At 53.7% G+C, this 19542-nt stretch overlaps 1 protein-coding gene across 1 annotated transcript in view; it reads left to right on the forward strand.

Annotated features, from left to right (window-relative positions):
- LOC119974275 (poly(A)-specific ribonuclease PNLDC1-like) overlaps positions 1–19542 on the forward strand; it is a 48365-nt gene that overhangs the window by 11124 nt on the left and 17699 nt on the right. The window contains exons 3-9 of the mRNA XM_038813047.1: positions 145–218; positions 875–914; positions 1512–1635; positions 2817–2905; positions 6882–6982; positions 12250–12329; positions 12881–13018. Of these exons, the coding sequence (XP_038668975.1) occupies positions 145–218; positions 875–914; positions 1512–1635; positions 2817–2905; positions 6882–6982; positions 12250–12329; positions 12881–13018 (646 nt within the window). The remainder of the gene's footprint in view (positions 1–144; positions 219–874; positions 915–1511; positions 1636–2816; positions 2906–6881; positions 6983–12249; positions 12330–12880; positions 13019–19542) is intronic.

Raw genomic sequence — 19542 nt, forward strand, 5'->3', positions numbered from 1 at the left:
AAAAAGGACAAGAGTGGCTTGGATTGGGAATGGAGGCTGCAGCGGTGGGGGTGGGGTGTGGGTGGGATGGGGGGGGGTGGGCAGTAGAGCTGATGTGGGTGTGTCAGAGAATGAAGTTACTAACCAGAGTTTTTGTGCCTGCAGTTTGTTTGACTCCCCAGAGGAACGCTATGGGAAACTGAGGCCCAGTGTGACGAGGTTTACCGTGTCCCAGATTGGTAAGTGCTGCTGGTAAAGTGGGCAGAAATGGTGGGGAATTTGGACAGGTTTACTGGAACATGGAGGGGGTGACCTGAGGATGGCAGTGGAAGGTGGATGGAGTAAGTGGGCAACACAATGATCGGTTCTCTCCAAGAGCCAGCATGGGGTCCGATGGGTCGAACGTCCACCTTCTGAGCCGCACTCTACTGTGACAGTAAAAGCAGCGATTGTTTCGGCCTTGGGTAGAGTGGGAAAGTCTAAACAGACAAAGGGCTAATTTCTCCAGATGAGACGAGGTGGGAGGAATGACCTGATCGCAAACGAGGAAGGAGTTTTGACAGGGCAGACGCAGAGAAGATGTTCCTGCGTTTGCCAGTGGTGGGGGGAGAGGGGCACTAGAATTAAAGACCTTTAATGTGTCAGAATCACTAATCATCGAATGGGGAATTCGGGAGAAATCTCTTTACCCAGAGAGCGGTGAGAATGTGGAATGAATCTCAGTGTGGAGCAAATGGGCTGAATGGATTGTGTCACTGCTGTAAATTTTCTACAATCCGCCCCCTGATTATATGGTATGCAAAACCTGGTATCAGGACAATATCCAATCTGGGTATGTTTATCCTGATTTTCTGATCACAATTATTGACTATCTTTTTCACTCTTAAATTTAAAGGCCTCTCTTTGTTTACCCAGGAGTCTAATTCAACCAATGGGTGAGTAGATCTGTCGGGTGGGGTCAGAGCCTGACTCTTCGTCTACTGTGACCTTGCTAATCCCCACCAGCCCCTATAATCAACCCCTCTCTCTTCTCCCTCTTCCCCTTCCCCCCTCTTCCCCTTCCCCCTCTTCCCCTTCCCACTCTTCCCCCTTCCCCCACTCTTCCCTTTCCCCCTCTTCCCCTTCCCCCTCTTCCCCTTCCCCCTCTTCCCCTTCCCCCTCTTCCCCCCCCTCCTCTCTTTCCCCCCCCCCTCCTCTCTTCCCCTCTTCCCCTCTTCCCCTCTTCCCCTCTTCCCCTCTTCCCCTCTTCCCCTCTTCCCCTCTTCCCCTCTTCCCCTCTTCCCCTCTTCCCCTCTTCCCCTCTTCCCCTCTTCCCCTCTTCCCCTCTTCCCCTCTTTCCCTCTTTTCCCCACCCCCAAATATTTGTCACCTGTCCTGAATATCTCTTCTATGGTTTGGAGCCAAATATTTGTTTGATTTGCAATCCTGTGAAACACTTCGGGACATCATTATCTGTCAAAGATGTTTGAAATATAGAAGTTACTTTCTACAATATTGAGTTTGCAATTGTTTAAATCTTCCTCACCGCACAGATTTTTTGCTCTCTGCTACAACTTCTACCTCTTCCCACCGAGCTTCGGGCCTCTGGATGCTGAATTCACCTTCCAGTCCTCCAGTTGCTCCTTCCTTGCAAAATATGGTTTTGATTTCAAGAAGGTAGGTTGCTGGACCAAATGGGTGGCGACTGTAAGGCTGTCGCGAGGGGACAGGGCGCCAGGGAGCCGCTGTTATGGGAACTAAATTCAGCGGCAGTCACTAGGGAGCGGTGCCCCAGTTGGCAGTCACTAGGGAGCGGTGCCCCAGTTGGCAGTCACTAGGGAGCGGGGCCCCAGGGGGCAGTCACTAGGGAGCGGGGCCCCAGGGGGCAGTCACTAGGGAGCGGTGCCCCAGTTGGCAGTCACTAGGGAGCGGGGCCCCAGTTGGCAGTCACTAGGGAGCGGGGCCCCAGGGGGCAGTCACTAGGGAGCGGTGCCCCAGTTGGCAGTCACTAAGGAGCGGGGCCCCAGGGGGCAGTCACTAGGGAGCGGGGCTCCAGGGGGCAGTCACTAGGGAGCTGGGCCCCAGTTGGCAGTCACTAGGGAGCTGGGCCTCCGTTGGCAGTAACGAGGGAGCTGGGCCCCAGTTGGCAGTCACTAGGGAGCTGGGCTCCAGGGGGCAGTCACTAGGGAGCGGGGCTCCAGGGGGCAGTCACTAGGGAGCTGGGCCCCAGTTGGCAGTCACTAGGGAGCTGGGCCCCAGTTGGCAGTCACTAGGGAGCGGGGCCCCAGGGGGCAGTCACTAGGGAGCTGGGCCTCCGTTGGCAGTAACGAGGGAGCTGGGCCCCAGTTGGCAGTCACTAGGGAGCTGGGCCCCAGTTGGCAGTCACTAGGGGGCGGGGCCCCAGTTGGCAGTCACTAGGGAGCGGGGCCCCAGGGGGCAGTCACTAGGGAGGGGGACCCCAGGGGGCAGTCACTAGTGAGTGTGGCCCCAGGGGGCAGTCACTAAGGAGCGGGACCCCAGGGGGCAATCACTAGGAAGCGGGGCCCCAGGGGACAGTCACTAGGGAGTGGGGCTCCTGGGGGCAGTCACTAGGGAGCGGGGCCCCAGGAGGCGGTCGCTATGCGTATGTGGCCCAGTGGGCTGTTACTTCGGAGCTGAACCATGGGGCCATAGCTAGGGGGCAGGCTGTTGTTGGTGAGCTGTGTCTGGGGGACGAGGGGGTGGGGTCAATGAGCAGCGAACAGGGCTCACTAAGTCTGGTGTAGCCATTGTCAGAATGCAGGGCTGTCACCTTGGCGGCATTGTTTCTGTTGCTCGGGGAAGTTGAGCACCTGATTCTGATCTTTCCTCCATCTCAGTTTTTCAGGGAGGGAATCCCATACCTAAACGTGGAACAGGAATCGAGACTCCAAGTCCTTCTTGCAGCCGGAACTTGGTCCTTGAGCAAGTAAGGAGGGGGCTAGTGACTCTCGCTGGGTTGACTGGGCTTGGATGAATCTGAACGGTACGGCAGGTGGTCATGACTGTCTTACTGGGAGAAGCATCGCACCCTGACCTTGTTCAAACCCCTTCCGCACCAACTTGCACGTTCACTTCAGTCCACGTGCCTGGATAAAGTCCACACTCTCTCTGTTGTGAGTTCACTGGAATTGACGCTTGTCACTGGAGGACTGGGAGGAGCCTAAAAATAAAACCGCCTCCTGGAGCTGCTCCCCTCTCAGATCTGGCTCTGAACCTGGGCCCTGTCTCTTTGCAGCCCTGTTCCCCCGACTCTGCCACCTTGTGAAATACAGGAACCGTGCTCAAGAGGAGGCCATTCGACTTATTTGCCTGAGCTGGCTCGTTGAAAGACTTCTCCAGTTAGTCCCGCTTTCCCCCGCAACCATTTCAGGATGGTTCCTGTAAATTCTTTCACAATTCCCCCCCCCCCTTTTTTTTTTTGAAAGTTCCTGTTGAATCTGCTTCCACCACCCTTTCAGGCAGCACATTCCAGTTCACAACAAATCGCTGTGTAAAAATAAAAATCCTCATACCCCCCTCCCCAGTCCTGGATCTTTTATCAATTCTCTTCAATCTGTGTCCCCTCTGGTTAACCACCCTCCTGCCAACGAGAAACACTTTCTCCTTATTGACTCTATCCAAACCCACTCATGACTGTGAACGGACTCGATTAAATCTTCCCCGAACCTTCTCTGCTCTGAGGAGAACAGTCCCAGTCTCTCCAATATTAACTGAAGGACCCTCATCCCTGAGAACATTCTAATCTCACAAAGGTTTGAACTGGAGCACAGAGGTGCACTGTTGCTTCATAGCACCAGGGACCTGGGTTCGATTCCCGGCTTGGGTCACTGACTGTGCAGTCTGCAAGTTCTCCCCGTAACTGCGTGGACTTCTTCCGGGTGTTCCAGTTTCCTCCCACAAGTCCCGAAAGACGTGCTGTTAGGTGAATTGGACATCCTGAATTCTCTCTCTGTGTACCCGAAAAGGTGCCTTATGTGGCCACAAGGGGCTTTTCACAGTAACTTCATTGCAATGTTAACGTAATCCTACTTGTGACAATAATAAAGATTATTATAAGTTGTATTCTGGTCGGTGCCAGTGGGAACAGCGCGGAAACGCTGGGGGGGGGGGGTTCTTGCACCGAGGGGGGGGGGGCTCAAAAGGGGTCTGGCCCGCGATCGGTGCCCACCGATTGGCGGGCCGCGTCTCTGAAGGAGGACTTCCTTTCCTCTGCTGCCCCACAAGATCCATCCGACATCTTCTTGCGGGGAGGACGGCAACCTGTGCATGCGTGGGTGACGTCAGCGCCGCGTAATTTACACGGCGCCAATGCCCAGCGCACATAAATGACGCAGCGCCGCTCCTAGCTCCCCGGGGGTGGGAGAATAGGGGGCTGGGAGCGGACTCCGGCGTCGGAACTTAGTCTCCCAATGGGAGAATTGCGCCCAATATATCCAGAAAGGAAGAATGATAACTTTATTGAAAGGAGAAAGCACTTTATATATCTGAAGAAAATAAGACAAACAGATGTTTGTTTAAACACAAACAATAACCCCCAATTTGGTCTGTTCCACGATAGATCTACAAATTGGTGTACACGTTACCATTCGCTCGGTTCATATATTACTAAGTTGCTGAGTAACCCCAATGTGTGAGCACTATAGTCAGTCACTCCGTTTCTGGCCCTGGCTCCTCTAATCTGTAATTTACTATTCCACTCTGGCTGCAGCACCGAGTTACCAAAGCACTGTCCCTTTTTAAGCAAGGTGTTTGGCTCCATTCCAGCCTTTCAAGGCCCGCTACACCAGAGATTTTCCAAAGTTAGGGTCGCGACTGGTGGGTGGATCTTGGGCAAGTGTCAGGTGGTTCGCGGAGTGATCGGTTCCGCCTTTCCCATGTGGTCCAGATTGCAAGAGAACTGCCGAACAGCTGCTACCAACTTTTACATCAAGCATTGCAGCCCATGCTGCCTTTTAAATGGAGATACAGTAACCTTCATGGAGACTTGCAGCCAGAAGTGGCAGCAGAGAGCAGGTCACACACCCTGCATGTAAAATTGACGTGAAGTGCCGCCCAAGTACTTTCCACGGCAAAACAGGGAGTAGAGTTGTTTCGATTTTGCAGCTGCTGGCAAGCAAGGCAAGTGAACTGTGAACATTAATGATTTTCTAAAAGTAAGAGATGGCCAGAGACTTCCCTATTGGACAGGATCTCACAACAGAATCTGCTGGAGAGCGCTGCACATGAGAGTCCAGGACAGGACAGAGCAGTGGGGCAGTGTTGGAATTCCAGAGCCTATGGATATCGGCCCTATAAAAAAAAAAAGAAATTTAACTCGAATCGAAGCATAAAGGTGACTTCTTGAGGTGTGGTCAATTGTGACAATGCAAATAAGAAGGCAAAGCCCATGTGTGTTATATGCAGGGAAGTACTGGCAAATGAGAGAAGATTCAGAATTTGAAAGAGTACTGGTGTGTGAAAAATTCCTTTTCAAATTGAGATTGCTGTTACTGACTTAGAGCTGCCTCCAAATTAGAAGACTACGCTGCTGCAGCTTTCCTGTAATGCCACATTAAAAACATGCCAGAAGCCCACACGGCTGTGAGCATTCTGGTGTAGTATCTCCCAGGAGTATCCAATGCTGAGTAAAAAGAGCATCTTGTTGCTATTATCCTTCACAACGACCTACATGTACAAGGTTAGATTTTCCATATTCATAAAGATGATGAGGACACAAAGTAACTGGCTGAAGTCTGCATCTAATAACGTGCATTGCCCTTTGCTCCTTTGAACTAGATTCAAGTGAGATTGTGAGGACAAAGCAGGCTCCCCTTTCGCAAAATTGTACGGTCAATGTTGACCAACTGAGATACAATTCAAAATGACTTGAATGTATATCTATCAGTTTCAAAGCAGAGCTGGAACAAAATACAATACAAAATTGCAAAAATTGGCTTCTGTGGGCTTGAGGCCTACAGGACCCTCTCCCAAGGCCTTGGGCTGCTTCCTGAAGTGCAGCACCCAGAAATAGACAAATTGCTCCAGAAGGGGGCCTCAACAAAGATTCAGAAATATTAGGCAGTAACACCCCCTTGCTTCCTGTAGCTCAGGGTCCTAAAATTTTGTTTTACAACAGCCATCTCAGATTCTCTCCCCCCCCCCCCCCCCCCCCCCCCCCCCCCACCACCACCATCTCTGATCCTGCACCCCTTTGTAAAAAGTTGCACCATTTAGTTTATATTGCCATTCTTCTTACCAAAATGAATCAACTCCCCCCTCTCTTTGTGTGACAATTTCTAATTTTGAGTCCTCGGAGAGCTGTGGAATTATATCCTGTCTACAAACCCGAACGAATATTATCATTCCTGAAGTACGATTCTAATACTGCGCCCTGAGGAAAAGTACTGTTATGAAGAGGTGCTGGTTAGGCTGGTGCTTTTCCCTCAGTCCCATATCAATCTCTTGTTCATTCAGTCACAGGAGGTGGCTCAGTACACAGTGATTAGCACTGTTGCTTCACAGCGCCAGGGTCCCGGTTCCCGGCTTCGGTAACTCTGTGGAGTCTGCATGTTCTCCCTGTGTCTATGTGGATTTCCTTCCACAAGTCCCGAAAGACGTGCTATTTGGTGAATTGGAAATTCTGAATTCTCCCTCTGTGTACCCGAACAGCTGGCGTAATGTGGCATCAAGGGGCTTTTCACAGTAACTTCATTGCAGTTTTAAAATAAGCCTACATTATTATTAGCACAGTCTCAAACATTTTCCACCATTTTGAGGGAGGTTCTCGGGGTAGTAGTAATGTTACTGGATTATTAAGGCAGAGGGTCAGGTCAATGTACCAAGGACATTGGTTCAAATCCCACCAAGGCAGCAGGCAGAATTTCAATTCAAATAATCTATAAATTCAATTCATTCCCCTTTAGCTCTGCCTTGAAGGACATGTTGAAGATGACGATTACTGAGGTCTCAGAGTGGCTTGTTCGAGCTCAGGAAGGAGATTCGCTCATGCTGTCCGGCCTACCCGGTAAGCTCATCATTTTCAACGTTGCCTTGCCACTGAGACTCAGCAAAGCAGGAAGTCTCTTTGACAGAACAGTTGCTCCCATTCCTACAATGCCCCACTACCGAGTGCCGCATTGTGGGAGGGTCAGTGCTGCGGGAATGCTGCACTAATGGAGGATTAGTGCTGAATGTGTGCTTCACTGTTGGGGAGGGTCGGTGCTGCGGGAGTGCTGCACTGTTGGGGAGGGTCGGTGCTGCGGGAGTGCTGCACTGTTGGGGAGGGTCGGTGCTGCGGGAGTGCTGCACTGTTGAGGTTCGGTGCCGCGGGAGTACTGCACAGGTGGTGGGTTGGTGCTAAGGAGTGCTGCACTGTTGTGGAGGTTCAGTGCCGTGGGAGTACTGCACTGGTGGTGGGTTGTTGCTAAGGAGTGCTGCACTGTTGGGGAGGGTCGGTGCTTTGGGAGTACTGCACTGGTGGTGGGTTGGTGCTGAGGAGTGCTGCACTGTTGGGGAGGGTCGGTGCTGTGGGAGTACTGCACTGGTGGTGGGTTGGTGCTGAGGGGTGCTGCACTGTTGGGGAGGGTCGGTGCTGTGGGAGTACTGCACTGGTGGTGGGTTGGTGCTGAGTGCTGCAGCTGGCAGAATGGCTGATCAGGAGGAGTCAAACACATTTATATGGCTCCTTGTGGGCGGAGGTAGCCGGCAGGGGCTACCGGCGAACCTGTAGTATAGGTACTACCGTACATCCCCTAATACAGGTGCACACAGTTAACACAGTGGATCACCACATTCACCTGTTAAAAATGAGTCCGGCGGGGGTGGCGTGGGACTATATACAGAATTGTGAATTATTTACAGAGGGGAGGGGGAAAAATATATATATGTCCATCTTGTAGTCTGGTACCCGTCAGAGGTTAAGCCTGTCCGGTGGTTTGATGGTCCGCTGGGAGCGACGTGGCGGTGGTGGCGATGTCGGTACTGGCGGTGTCGGCGTCGACAATGTCGGTGCTGGCGGTGTTGGTGCTGGCCAGTAGCTGGATGACTCCGGGAGCGTGCCGAAATCTTCCTCGTCCTCTAGCGTGGCCAGGGGAAGGGATGGACCTGGTGGGGCTGATGCTGGGAGCACCGGGGGAGGGGAGAGCGGCGCGTGGTTGGGGAAGTGAGTGGGAGTGGAACCCGAGGGAGCCAGGTCCCTGAGTGAGACCGTATCCTGGCGGCCGTCGGGGAACTCCACGTAGGCATACTGGGGGTTGGCGTGGAGCAGGCGTACCCTGTCCACTAAGCGGTCCACCTTGTGGAGTCGGACATGCCTGCGCAGTAGAACCGGTCCTGGAGCTGAGAGCCAAGTCGGGAGCGACACCCCGGATATGGACTTCCTAGGGAAGGTAAAAACACGTTCATGGGTGTGTTATTCGTGGCAGTGCACAGTAGAGACCGGATGGAGTGCAGTGCATCCGGGAGGACCTACTGCCAGCGAGCGGCTGGGAGGTTAGCTGAATGGCCCTCCAAACCATCCCGTTCTCCCTCTCTACCTGCCCGTTTCCCCAGGGGTTGTAGCTGGTCGTCCTGCTGGAGGCGATACCCCTGCTGAGCAGGAGCTGACGCAGCTCATCGCTGCTGAATGAGGATCCTCTGTCGCTGTGGATGTAGTCGGGGAAACCGAACAGAGCAAATATGGAATCGAGGGCCTTGATGACGGTGGCAGACGTCATATCGGGGCATGGGATGGCGAAGGGGAACCTGGAGAATTCATCGACCACACTGAGGATATATGTGTTGCGGTCGGTGGAGGGGAGGGGCCCTTTGAAATCCACGCTGAGCCGTTCAAAGGGGCGGGACGCTTTCACCAGGCGCGCGCAGTCTGGCCGGTAGAAGTGCGGCTTGCACTCCACACAGACCTGGCAGTCCCTGGTGACTGTCCGTACTTCCTCGACGGAGTAGGGCAGATTGCGGACTTTGACAAGGTGATACAACCGAGTGACCCCCGGGTGGCAAAGCCTGTCGTGCAGGGCACTTGTACGCTGGCACATGTACCTCGAGAGAGGGTGTCTGGGGGCTCGTTGAGCTTGCCGGGGCGATACAAGATCTTGTAATTGTAGGTGGAGAGCTCGATTCTCCACCACAAGATTTTATCATTTTTGATCTTGCCCCGCTGTGTGTTGTTGAACATGAAGCTACCGACCGTTGATCAGTGAGGAGAGTGAATCACCTGCCTTCCAGGTAATTCCTCCAGTGCCGCACAACTTCAACGATTGCCTGGGCCTCCTTTTCAACAGACGAATGTCGAATTTCAGAGGCATGGAGGGTACGGGAAAAGAATGCCACGGGTCTGCCTGCCTGGTTTAGAGTGGCGGCAAGGGCGACAACTGAAGCGTCGCTCTCTACTTGAAAGGGCAGTGTCTCGTCTACTGCGTGCATCCCGGCCTTGGCTATGTCTGCTCTAATACTGAGGCAAAGGCATGTTGTGCCTCGGCCGTGAGGGGAAACTGTATAAGTGTGCGGGCCTTGTCCGCGTAGTTTGGGACCCACTGGGCGTAGTAGGAGAAGAACCCAAGGCAGCATTTGAGGGCCTTGGGGCAGTGGGGGAGGGAAAGCTCCATGAGGGGGCGCATGCGGTAGGGATCGGGCCCCAGGAGATTCGGACTACATAGCTGAGGATGGCTAGGCGGTTGGTGCTGAACACGCGCTTCTCCTTGTTGTAGGTGAGGTTGAGGAGAGAGGCGGTGTGAAGAAATTCGGCAAGATTGGCGTCGTGGTCCTGCTGGTCATGGCCGCAGATGGTGACTTTGTCCAGGTACGGAAGCGGGCCCGCAGTCCATACCGGTCAACCATTCGGTCCATTTCTCTTTGGAATACCGAGACCCCGTTAGTGACGCCGAAGGGACCCCTGAGAAATTGATAGAGGCGACCGTCCGCCTCGAAGGCAGTGTAGGGACGGTCCGATTTACGGATATGGAGCTGGTGGTAGGCGGATTTAAGGTCAATCGTTGAGAAGACCCGGTACTGTGCAATTCGATTGACCATATTAGATATGCGAGGGAAGAGTTATGCGTCGAGCTGCGTGTACCGATTGATGGTCTGGCTGTAGTCCACGACCATCCTGTGTTTCTCCCCAGTTTTGACCACCACCACTTGGGTTCTCCAGGGGCTATTGCTGGTCTCTATAATCTCCCGAAGTAGCCCCTGGACTTCGGACCTGATGAAGGCCTTGTCCTGGGTGCTGTACCGTCTTGCAATCCACAGTTAGATTGGCAAAGAGGGAGGGAGGGTCAACCTTGAGGGTCGAGAGGCCGCAAACGGTGAGTGGGGGTAGGAGCCCGCCGAATTTGAGGGTGAGACTCTGCAGGTTACATTGAAAATCCAGACCCAGCAATAGTGCAGCACAGAGATTGGGTAGAATGTATAGGCGGAAACCGCTGAACTCTACACCTTGGACAGTGAGATTGACCACACAGAAATCTCGGACCAGGACAGAGTGGGATCCAGAGGCAGGGAGATCCGTTGGTTGGCGGGATGGACCGCGAGGGAGCAGCGCCTTACCGTGTCCAGGTGGATGAAGCTGTCGGTGCTCCCGGAGTCCAGTAGGCAGGAGGTCGCGTGGCCGTTGATTAGCACTGTCGTCGATGCGGTGGCCAGGTTGTGAGGACGGGACTGGTCCAGCGTCGTAGAGGCAAGCAGCGGGTGGTCGTCCAAGGAGTCAGATGGGGAGCGACGGCGACCCGGGTCCAGCGTTCCAGTCCCGAGGGGGAGACAAAATGGCGGCGATGGAGACGTCTGGAGGACCTGTGGGGGAGAAGATGGCGGCGCCCATGCAGCGCACATTGTAGGGGCGGGACAAGATGGCGGCGTCTATGGAGCGCATGTTGTAGGGGCCGGGTAAGATGGCGGCGTCCATGGAGCGCACGTTGTGGGGGCAGGGCAAGATGGCAGCACCCATGGGCCGCACGTGGACCTGGGGGGAGAAGATGGCGGCGCCCATTGTGCGATCGGCTGGGGGAAGGGAGCGAATTCGGGCGCGATAGCGGTGACTGCGCAGGCCTGGCACACCGCCGCAAAGTGGCCCTTCTTCCCGCAGGATTTGGGTTGGGCAGCGCTGGCGGGGGTGCTTCTGTTGGCGGCGGGGGTGCTTCTGTTGGCCGCAGAAGTAGCAGCGGGGACCCCCAGAGTGCGTGGTGTGGCGGGCAGCGCAGGCATATTGAGCAGGAGTGGCCCCAGTTGGGGGGGGTCGTTTGCGAGGTCCAGGAGGCGTGGGCCGCGTGGCGAGCCGGGTAGGTTCTGGAAGTTGCGAGATGCGACCATCATGGAGAGCGCTAAAGCTTTCGACTCCGCTAGGTCGAGCGCAGCCCCTTCCAGCAGTCGTTGTCGGATGGGGTCTGACGCAATCCCCGTCACGAATGCGTCATGCATGAGGAGATTGGAATGTTCAGTGGCCGTGACAGCCTGACAGTCACAGTCCCGTACGAGTGGAATAAGAGCCCGCCAGAAGTCTTCGATCGACTCACCAGATAGTTGTACGCGAGTGGCGAGTACGTGCCTTGCGAAGAGAGTGTTCGTCTTCTGAACATAGTTCTCTTTAAGGAGGTCCATGGCGTCTGCGTAAGTCGGGGCATCCTGGATTAGCGGGAACACGCTGGAGCTCAACCTGGAGTACAGAACTTGGATCTTCTGAGCTTCCGTCGGCGCGGGAGTTGCTGAGTTGATGTAGGCCTCGAAGCAAGCCAGCCAGTGATTAAAGTCCTTTCTAGTGTTTGGCGAGTGTGGATCCAGCTGCAGGCGATCTGGCTTGATCCTGATATCCATAATGCAGAAAATCTGACAGTGCATCAATTTATTACAATCAATTGTACTAAAGACTCGGATTGGTACAACAGAGGCTGTATTACAGTCAGATGCGTGGCCTCCTACTGCAGCTGGCAGAATGGCCAATCAGGAGGAGTCATGCATATTTATACGGCTCCTTGTGGGCGAAGGTAGCCGGCAGGGGCTACCGGTGAACCTGTAGTATAGGTACAACCGTACATCCCCTAATACAGGTGCACACAGTGGATCACCACAGAGGGGCAGTGCTGAGGGAGTGCTGCACTCACTGTCGGAGGGGCAGAGCTGAGGGAGTGCTGCACTCAGTCGGAGGGGTGGTGCTGAGGGAGTGCTGCACTGTCGGAGGGGCGGTGCTGAGGGAGTGCTGCACTGTCGGAGGGGTGGTGCTGAGGGAGAGCTGCACTGTCGGAGGGGCGGTGCTGAGGGGGGAGCTCTTGGGGGTGTTAGTTAATCTGCTCTTTTTGCCTTCAGGTCTCCAGGTTTTCGAGATCCAGTTGATGTTGAGGCGAGGGATATCCAACATCTGGACTGAGATTGAAGATCAGGACAAGGTGAATGCTCACGTCTGGAGGCAGAGTGTGCAGTGGGGTGGGGAGGAAAAGGACACGGGGCTGTGAGGGATGTGGGATTTATGGTTGCTGTGGTTGGTGGGGAGGTCTTTTGGTGGGAGAGGCGACAGGCAGTTGGTGGGTGCATGGGGCATTGGGATGTATAGGACAAAGGGGTGGGCGACAGGCCACCATGATGGGTGGGGGCTGGTCAGATTCAGCTATGTGTTAGTGGATTTGGTGGGAGAACGGTGTAGGGCTACTGGGCAAGAGAGGGTGAGAATGTGGGGTTAGGGTGCAGGACAGGGGAACCAGAGGGCAGACACCATCAGTACCTAATGATTACTGAAGACGAAAGTTCCCAATTTAATAATCTCCTATTTTCTTTTAACCTGAACTCTACCATCCCCTTCCTTTTCTCTCTCCTCTTCTCCCCTCCTCCCCCTCCTCCGCCTCCCTCTCCTCTCTCATCCCCTTCTCCCTTCCTCCCCCGCTCCTCTCTTCCTCTTTCCCACTCCTCTCTCTCTCTCCTCTCTTCCCTCTCTCCCCCTCAGGTTGTGATTCAGAAGGTCAGTTATTCCAAACGAACACAGTTGGAGAACTCGGTGACAGATGTTTGCCGTGTGGATCGGGTGCTGGAGGCAGCGTTAGGATTTACCCTCGTTTTCCGTGAGCTGGTCGGAGCCAACAAGGTGAGGACGTGAAGCTGGAGGAAAGTATTGTGCCTTTTTTATCTAAACCACAGTGTGTGTTTAACCCGTATACAGTGGACAAATGATCACACAAGTTATTTAGTACAATAATTGTTTATTAACATTACAAGGTTAATTACTTAATCACACTTTCATGCACATTGGATTATAAACTAATACACTTAAAATCGATCTTAACTTAACTTCCAGGTGACTGGCAAGAACAGAGCAGATAAGACCTTATCTGAGATCTGGTAGTCTGGCAGTGCTGGAGTTCTTGTAGCTGGTCGTCTGTGTTCTCTGTTCTGGTCCCTCTGTGGATGGCGCGGATGCCGCTTTTCTTAGCTGGTGATGGATTCACCGTTGTTGTTGGCTGTCAAAGCTGTAGTCGAGGGAGCGAGTGTGGGCTACATAGTACCTTTTATCCTTCTAGCTTTCGCGCCCTTTTGGGTGGTCCAGGTGAAGGGCCAATGGATCGATAGATCACCCTGAACGATCCTGATCAATTGGGGGCGGACACCTTGATGGCTGGGCAGGTCCCGGTCGGCCATGGCCATTGGTGTCTGAGGCATGTAGGCCTTTCCAAATAAGGAGAGCAGGCATCGCTGAGCCTGCCACTTATTGTCAGTTTCTACGTGGAGCCCATTGTCCCGGGAAGACCTTTTAATGGCCTTTCTTCTATGTCAGTTTCTGCATAAGTCTGAGCTGTAGCTTTGTATATTTGCCGGCTGCAGCCTGTCTGTGTTCAGGCTTGGCCAAATTTCCCATCGATCTCTATTGACAGCCATTTTAGATGGCCACAAAAGATCCTCTGAATGTCAAGGATAGAGTTGTAGACAGTGTCAGGAGGAAAAAGATGAAACTTTACTCTGTATTTAACCCCATGCGGTACCTGTCCTGGGAAAGTAATCTATCTTATTTGTGGTTATTAGAAATTAAGCTGTAGCTTCAAATAAATGCCGTGTTGCGTTTCTGTGCAGGAAAGGGTTAAACCATCAGTTAGCTTCATGATAAACAAAGGTGACTGCATGTCTGGGTTTTGGTTTAATTTCTTTTTTTAAAATTTCTTTTTATTCAAAATTTTTACAAAATTTTACAAACCACTACAGAAACCCAGCCATGTCACTGACCCAAGTCTCAACACTTGGGGGTTTCGCATCCCTCCACTTAAACAAGAGTCTTCTCCGGGCTACCAAGGAGGCAGAGGCCAAGACTTCGGCCTCTTTTGACTCCTGCACTCCCGGATCTTCTGACACCCCAAATATCGCTATCCCCAGACTCGGCTTTACCCGAGTGTCCAAGACCTTGGACATAGCCTTTGCAAAGCCTCTCCAAAATTCTGTAAGTGCCGAGCATGCCCAAAACATATGGACATGATTTGCTGGCTCCCTGAACACCTCACACACCTGTCCTCCAAAGAACTTGCTCATTCTCGCCACTGTCATATGCGCTCGGTGCACCACCTTAAACTGAACCAGGCCAAGCCTGGCACAAGATGAGGAGGAATTTAACCTGCCCAGGGCGTCAGCCCACAGCCCTAATCCAGCTCCTCACCTAGCTCCTCCTCCCACGTGCCCTTCAGCTCCTCCGCCGAGGTCATCTCCGCCTCCTGCAGCTCCTGGTATATGTCCGATACCTTTCCGTCCCCTACCCACACGCCCAAAACCACCCTGTCCTGTATCCTCCGGGCCAGTAGTAGTGGAAATTCCCCCACCTGCTTCCTCACGAAAGCCCGGACCTGCAGGTACCTAAAGGTATTCCCTGGGCGCAACCCAAATTTCTCTTCTAGCGCTCTCAGGCTAGCAAAAGTCCCATCAATAAACAAGTCCCCCATCCTTTTGATACCCGCTCTGTGCCAGCTGAGGAACCCACTGTCTATTCTACCTGGAATGAACCTGTGATTGTTCCATGTCGGGGTCCAAACTGAGGCCCCTACCTCCCCCTTGTGCCGTCTCCACTGACCCCAGATCCTCACTGTCGCCATCACCACCGGGCTCGTGTTGTATCGTGTCGGCGGGAGCGGCAGCGGTGCCGTTATCAATGCCCCAAGCTAGTATCCCTGCAAGACGCCTCCTCCAACCGCTTCCACACCACCCTCCCTCCCTCTACTACCCATTTCCGAATCATGGATATATTCGCTGCCCAGTAATAGCTGCAGAGGTTCGGCAATCCCACCCCCTCCCCCCCACTGCGCTCTAAGAACAGTCTCTTAACATGCGGGGTCTTGTTTGCCCACACAAATCCCGTAATAATCCTGTTCACCCGCCTGAAGAAGGACTTGGGGATGGGGATGAGGATGGGAAGGCACTGGAAGATGAACAAGAACCTGGGGAGGACCGTCATCTTCACTGTTGCTCGTTTTACTAAGTGTGCTTAACACACAATTGGCTCTGTTTTATTTCTTAGCCCTAGAGTTGCCAGGTATCTTTATGATACCGCCACGAAGTTCAAATTCAGACCAGTAACTCAATACACCAGTTAGTAAGGTTCAAATCAAACACATTTATTATTTACACAGTAAATCGATACTCATGCAACTAATACTAGCGGACTAAACTATTCCTACCACTATGAGCCAATACTTATCTTCAATAAGGGAACCCACTGGATCAGGGAACAATGGCCTCTTGTTCTGTCCTGAGACTGCAGGCTTCCCAGTTGGTACGGGCTAAGGGGTCAGGAGTGTCTATTCTCGTAGCGTGCGTTGGTTGGACACTTACTTGTCGGTGTAGCTGTTGGCCAGGCCTCTCCTTCTCACGGTCAAGTTCTTAGAGAGCTGCTGCAAAGGTGTTCTGCTGGGAGGGCCGGCTATGAGAGAGAGCTGGACTTGGGACCTGACTTTTATGGGGCACAGGGGCTTTGCGCCCTTTTGGGCGGACCCCGAGCTTACTGTCAATCGATTGGATCTCATATCAATCGATTGGTATGAATCTCCCGAATACTGAGGCTGTCCCTCGATCGCGGGGCGGTTCTTCCTGGCTTGTTTGTCTCCTTTGTTTCAGACTCCCATTGGCGCCGGGCTGACTGACCTGCTATGGAATGTCCCAAATGTAGCTAATCGTTGTATCCATTGTTCCCGGGGATCGCTTCATTAATATGCAAACTGCTGGTTTCGGTGCTGTCTGCTTTCTTTGCAGGCAGAATACACAGGAAGATTCTGCAACCTGCTTGTCTTTCTTAAAGTGTCCAATTTTCCCTGCGTGCTTTGTAAATCGCCATTTTGAGTCTGGAAGTGGCCAACTTCGGTGGCTTCATCACGGACTGCAACCTGCCTGCCAGGGAAAGCGGCACCATGTCCCACATCTTAAAGCCCTCCTCCATCTGAGCCACCGGCCGTGCTAGATTGAGCTTGTGCAGGGCATCCCAACTCTTAGCCACCTGTATGCCCAAATAGCGAAAGCTCCTCTCCACCATCTTAAGCGGTAGCTCCCCAGTCTCTCTTCCTGGCACCTCGCATGTATCACGAAAAGCCCGCAAAATCTTTAAGGATCTGCATGACCTCCCCTATCCCCTCCTCCAGATCCAAAATGTACAGGAGCAGGTCATCCGCATACAGTGAAACACTATGCTCTTCTCTCTCCCCCCCCCCCCCCCCCCCCCCCCCCCCCCCCGAACCAGCCCCCTCCAGTTTCTAGACTCCCTCAGCGCCATGGCCAGTGGCTCAATTGCCAGGGCAAACAGCAGGGGGGACAGGGGGCACCCCTGCCTCGTTCCTCGATGTAGCCTAAAGTATTCCGACTGTAGCCGGTTCGTTGACACATTCACTACAAGGGCCTGATACAACAATTTAACCCACCCTCTAAATTCCTCGCCAAATCCAAATCTGCCTAACACTTCCCACAAGTACTCTCAGTCCACCCGATCGAAGGCTTTTTCTGCGTCCATTGCAGCCACCACTTCTGCATCCCCTCCTTCCGAGGGCATCAAAATCACATTCAGGAGCCTCTGCACATTCGTGTTCAGCTGCCTGCCCTTCACTAACCCCGCCTGATCCTCATTGATCACTCCCGGGACACAGTCCTCAATTCTGGTGGCCAGGATCTTGGCCAACAGTTTGGCATCTACATTAAGGAGCGATATTGGCTGTAGGAGCCACATTGCAACGGGTCCTTATCTTGCTTAAGGATGAGCGAGATCAGAGCCTGCGACATTGTCGGGGGAAGGATTCCCTTCTCCTTAACCTCGTTCAAGGTTCTCAACAATAACGGGCCCAACAGCTCTGAGAATTTCCTGTAAAATTCTACGGGATATCCGTCCGGTCCTGGGCCCTGCCCAACTGCATACCCTCCAAACCCTGAACCAATTCCTCCATCTCAGTCAGGGCCCCCAATCCCTCTACCCGCCCCTCCTCCACCTTGGGGATCCTCAATTGGTCCAAGAGCGCTTCATTCCCCCACCCCTTCCCCTCAGGGGGCTCGGAGTCATACGGTTTACCATAAAAGTCCTTGAAGATCTCATTGATCCTTGCCGAACTCAGCACCGTGTTACCCCCCATGTCCTTAATTCGTCCAATTTCCCTGGTCGCCTCTCTCTTCCGCAGTTGGTGCGTCAGCATCCTGCTTGCCTTTTCCCCATACTCGTACACCGCTCCTTTTTCCGTCCTCCACTGAGCCTCTGCCTTCCCTGTGGTAAGCAAGTCAAACTCCGCCTGCAGGCTCCGGCGCTCCTTTAGCAGCCCCTCCTCGGGGAATTCCACATACCTCCTGTCCACCCTGAGTATCTCCCCCACCAATCTCTCCCTCTCCATCCTATCCCTCTTCTCCCTGTGGGTCCTGACTGAAATTAGCTCCCCCCTGATAACTGCCTTCAGTGCCTCCCAGACCACAGTCACTGAATCTCCCCAATATTGTTGGTCGCCACATAGTTTTGGATACTCCTCCTAATCCGCCCACAGACCTCCTCATCCGGCAATAGTCCTCCGTCTAGTCTCCACAGAGGGCGTTGGTCTCTCTCCTCCCCCAGCCCCAACTCCACCCAGTGGTCCAAAATCGCAATGGCTGAGTACTCTACCCCCTCCATTCTTGGAATTAGAACCCTGCTCACCACAAAAAGCCAATCCGCAAGTACGCCTTGTGAAAATGGGAGAAGAAAGAAAACTCCTTCGCCCTTGGCCTAGCGAATCTCCACGGGTCCACTCCCCCCATTTGGTCCATGAACCCCCTCAGGACTTTGGCTGCTACTGGCCTCTTACCCGATCTAGACCTAGATCGATCCAGTGCCGGGTCCAGGACCGTGTTGAAGTCTTCGCATCCAGCCCTGAGTGGAAGACCTGCCCCACCCATCCCTTCCTCAGCCTGGTTTGATCCGCGACCTTCAGATGCGTTTCCTGTAGCATGGCTACATCTGCCTTTAACCCCCTTAAGTGCGAAAACACACGGGCCCTCTTGACAGGCCCACTCAGGCCCCTCACATTCCACGTGATCAGCCTGGTCAGGGGGTTAATGACACCCCTCCTGCCGACCAGCCATCTCATTTTTTCGGCCAGCCACATGCCCACGCCTCCCGCACACTCCAGCCCCCCCAGCCGGAGGCTCCCCGTCCTGACTTTCCCCTTTACTCCGAAAATTGATTCCCCTCCAGTCAGCAAAGCAGCATCCCAGACCTCCCCCCACCCTAGTCAAGCGTTCGCTTAACCCCCCCCCATTGCACTCTCGCAAGTCAGATGACTCATGCTGACCCCGGCCGCTCCCGCCTCTATCTCCAATGCCCCTGTTGGCCCCCTCTACGGGTCTCCAACCCCCACCCCCAACTAAGTGAGGTAGAGAGAGTCCTCCCCCTACGTCCCGTGTGTACAACGCAAAAAAAAAACACAACTCTCTCAAACAAACAAACTTTGGGTGCTACTCCCAATGTTGAGTGAATAAACTGCTCTCACTGTCTGGCCTGACCCCATCACCTGTGACGCAGCTCTTCCACAACTGCGACCCAGCCCAGAACCCCGAGGGCCCAGGGAGCAACAAAAACAAAAGAGAACATGGGGAGAAAACCCAACATAACACCCCCCAGCCTCCAACACCCCACCATCATGCCCCCACAACGTACTGCAGTCCATTAGTTCTAGTCCAGCTTCTTGTTCTTTTTAGAAGTCCACACCTCATCCAGCGTATCGAAATAGCAGTCCTGATATGTAACCCACAGCCTTGTCAGTTGTAACAGCCCGAACGTCACCCCTTTGCTGTGGAGGACCGCCTTGGCCTGGTTGAATCCCGCACGCCTCATGGCCAGCTCTGCACCCCAGTCCTGGTAAATACGGATCTCACAGTTCTCCCACCTGCTACTTCGCTCCTTCTTCGCCCATCGCAGGACACACTCCTTATCGGTGAAGCGGTGGAATCTGATCACCCTAGCTCTCGGCGGTTCGTTCGCCCTCGGCCTCCTTGCCAGGACTCTGTGCGCCCAATCCAGCTCCAGGGGCCACAGGAAAGCCCCTGCGCCCATCAGCGTTCCCAGCATCGTGGTCACATACGCACCAGCATCTGACCCCTCCACGCCTTCAGGGAGACCCAGAATCCGCAGATTCTGCC

Source organism: Scyliorhinus canicula, chromosome 12, assembly GCF_902713615.1.
Source record: "Scyliorhinus canicula chromosome 12, sScyCan1.1, whole genome shotgun sequence".
In the NCBI taxonomy this organism is placed as follows: domain Eukaryota; kingdom Metazoa; phylum Chordata; class Chondrichthyes; order Carcharhiniformes; family Scyliorhinidae; genus Scyliorhinus; species Scyliorhinus canicula.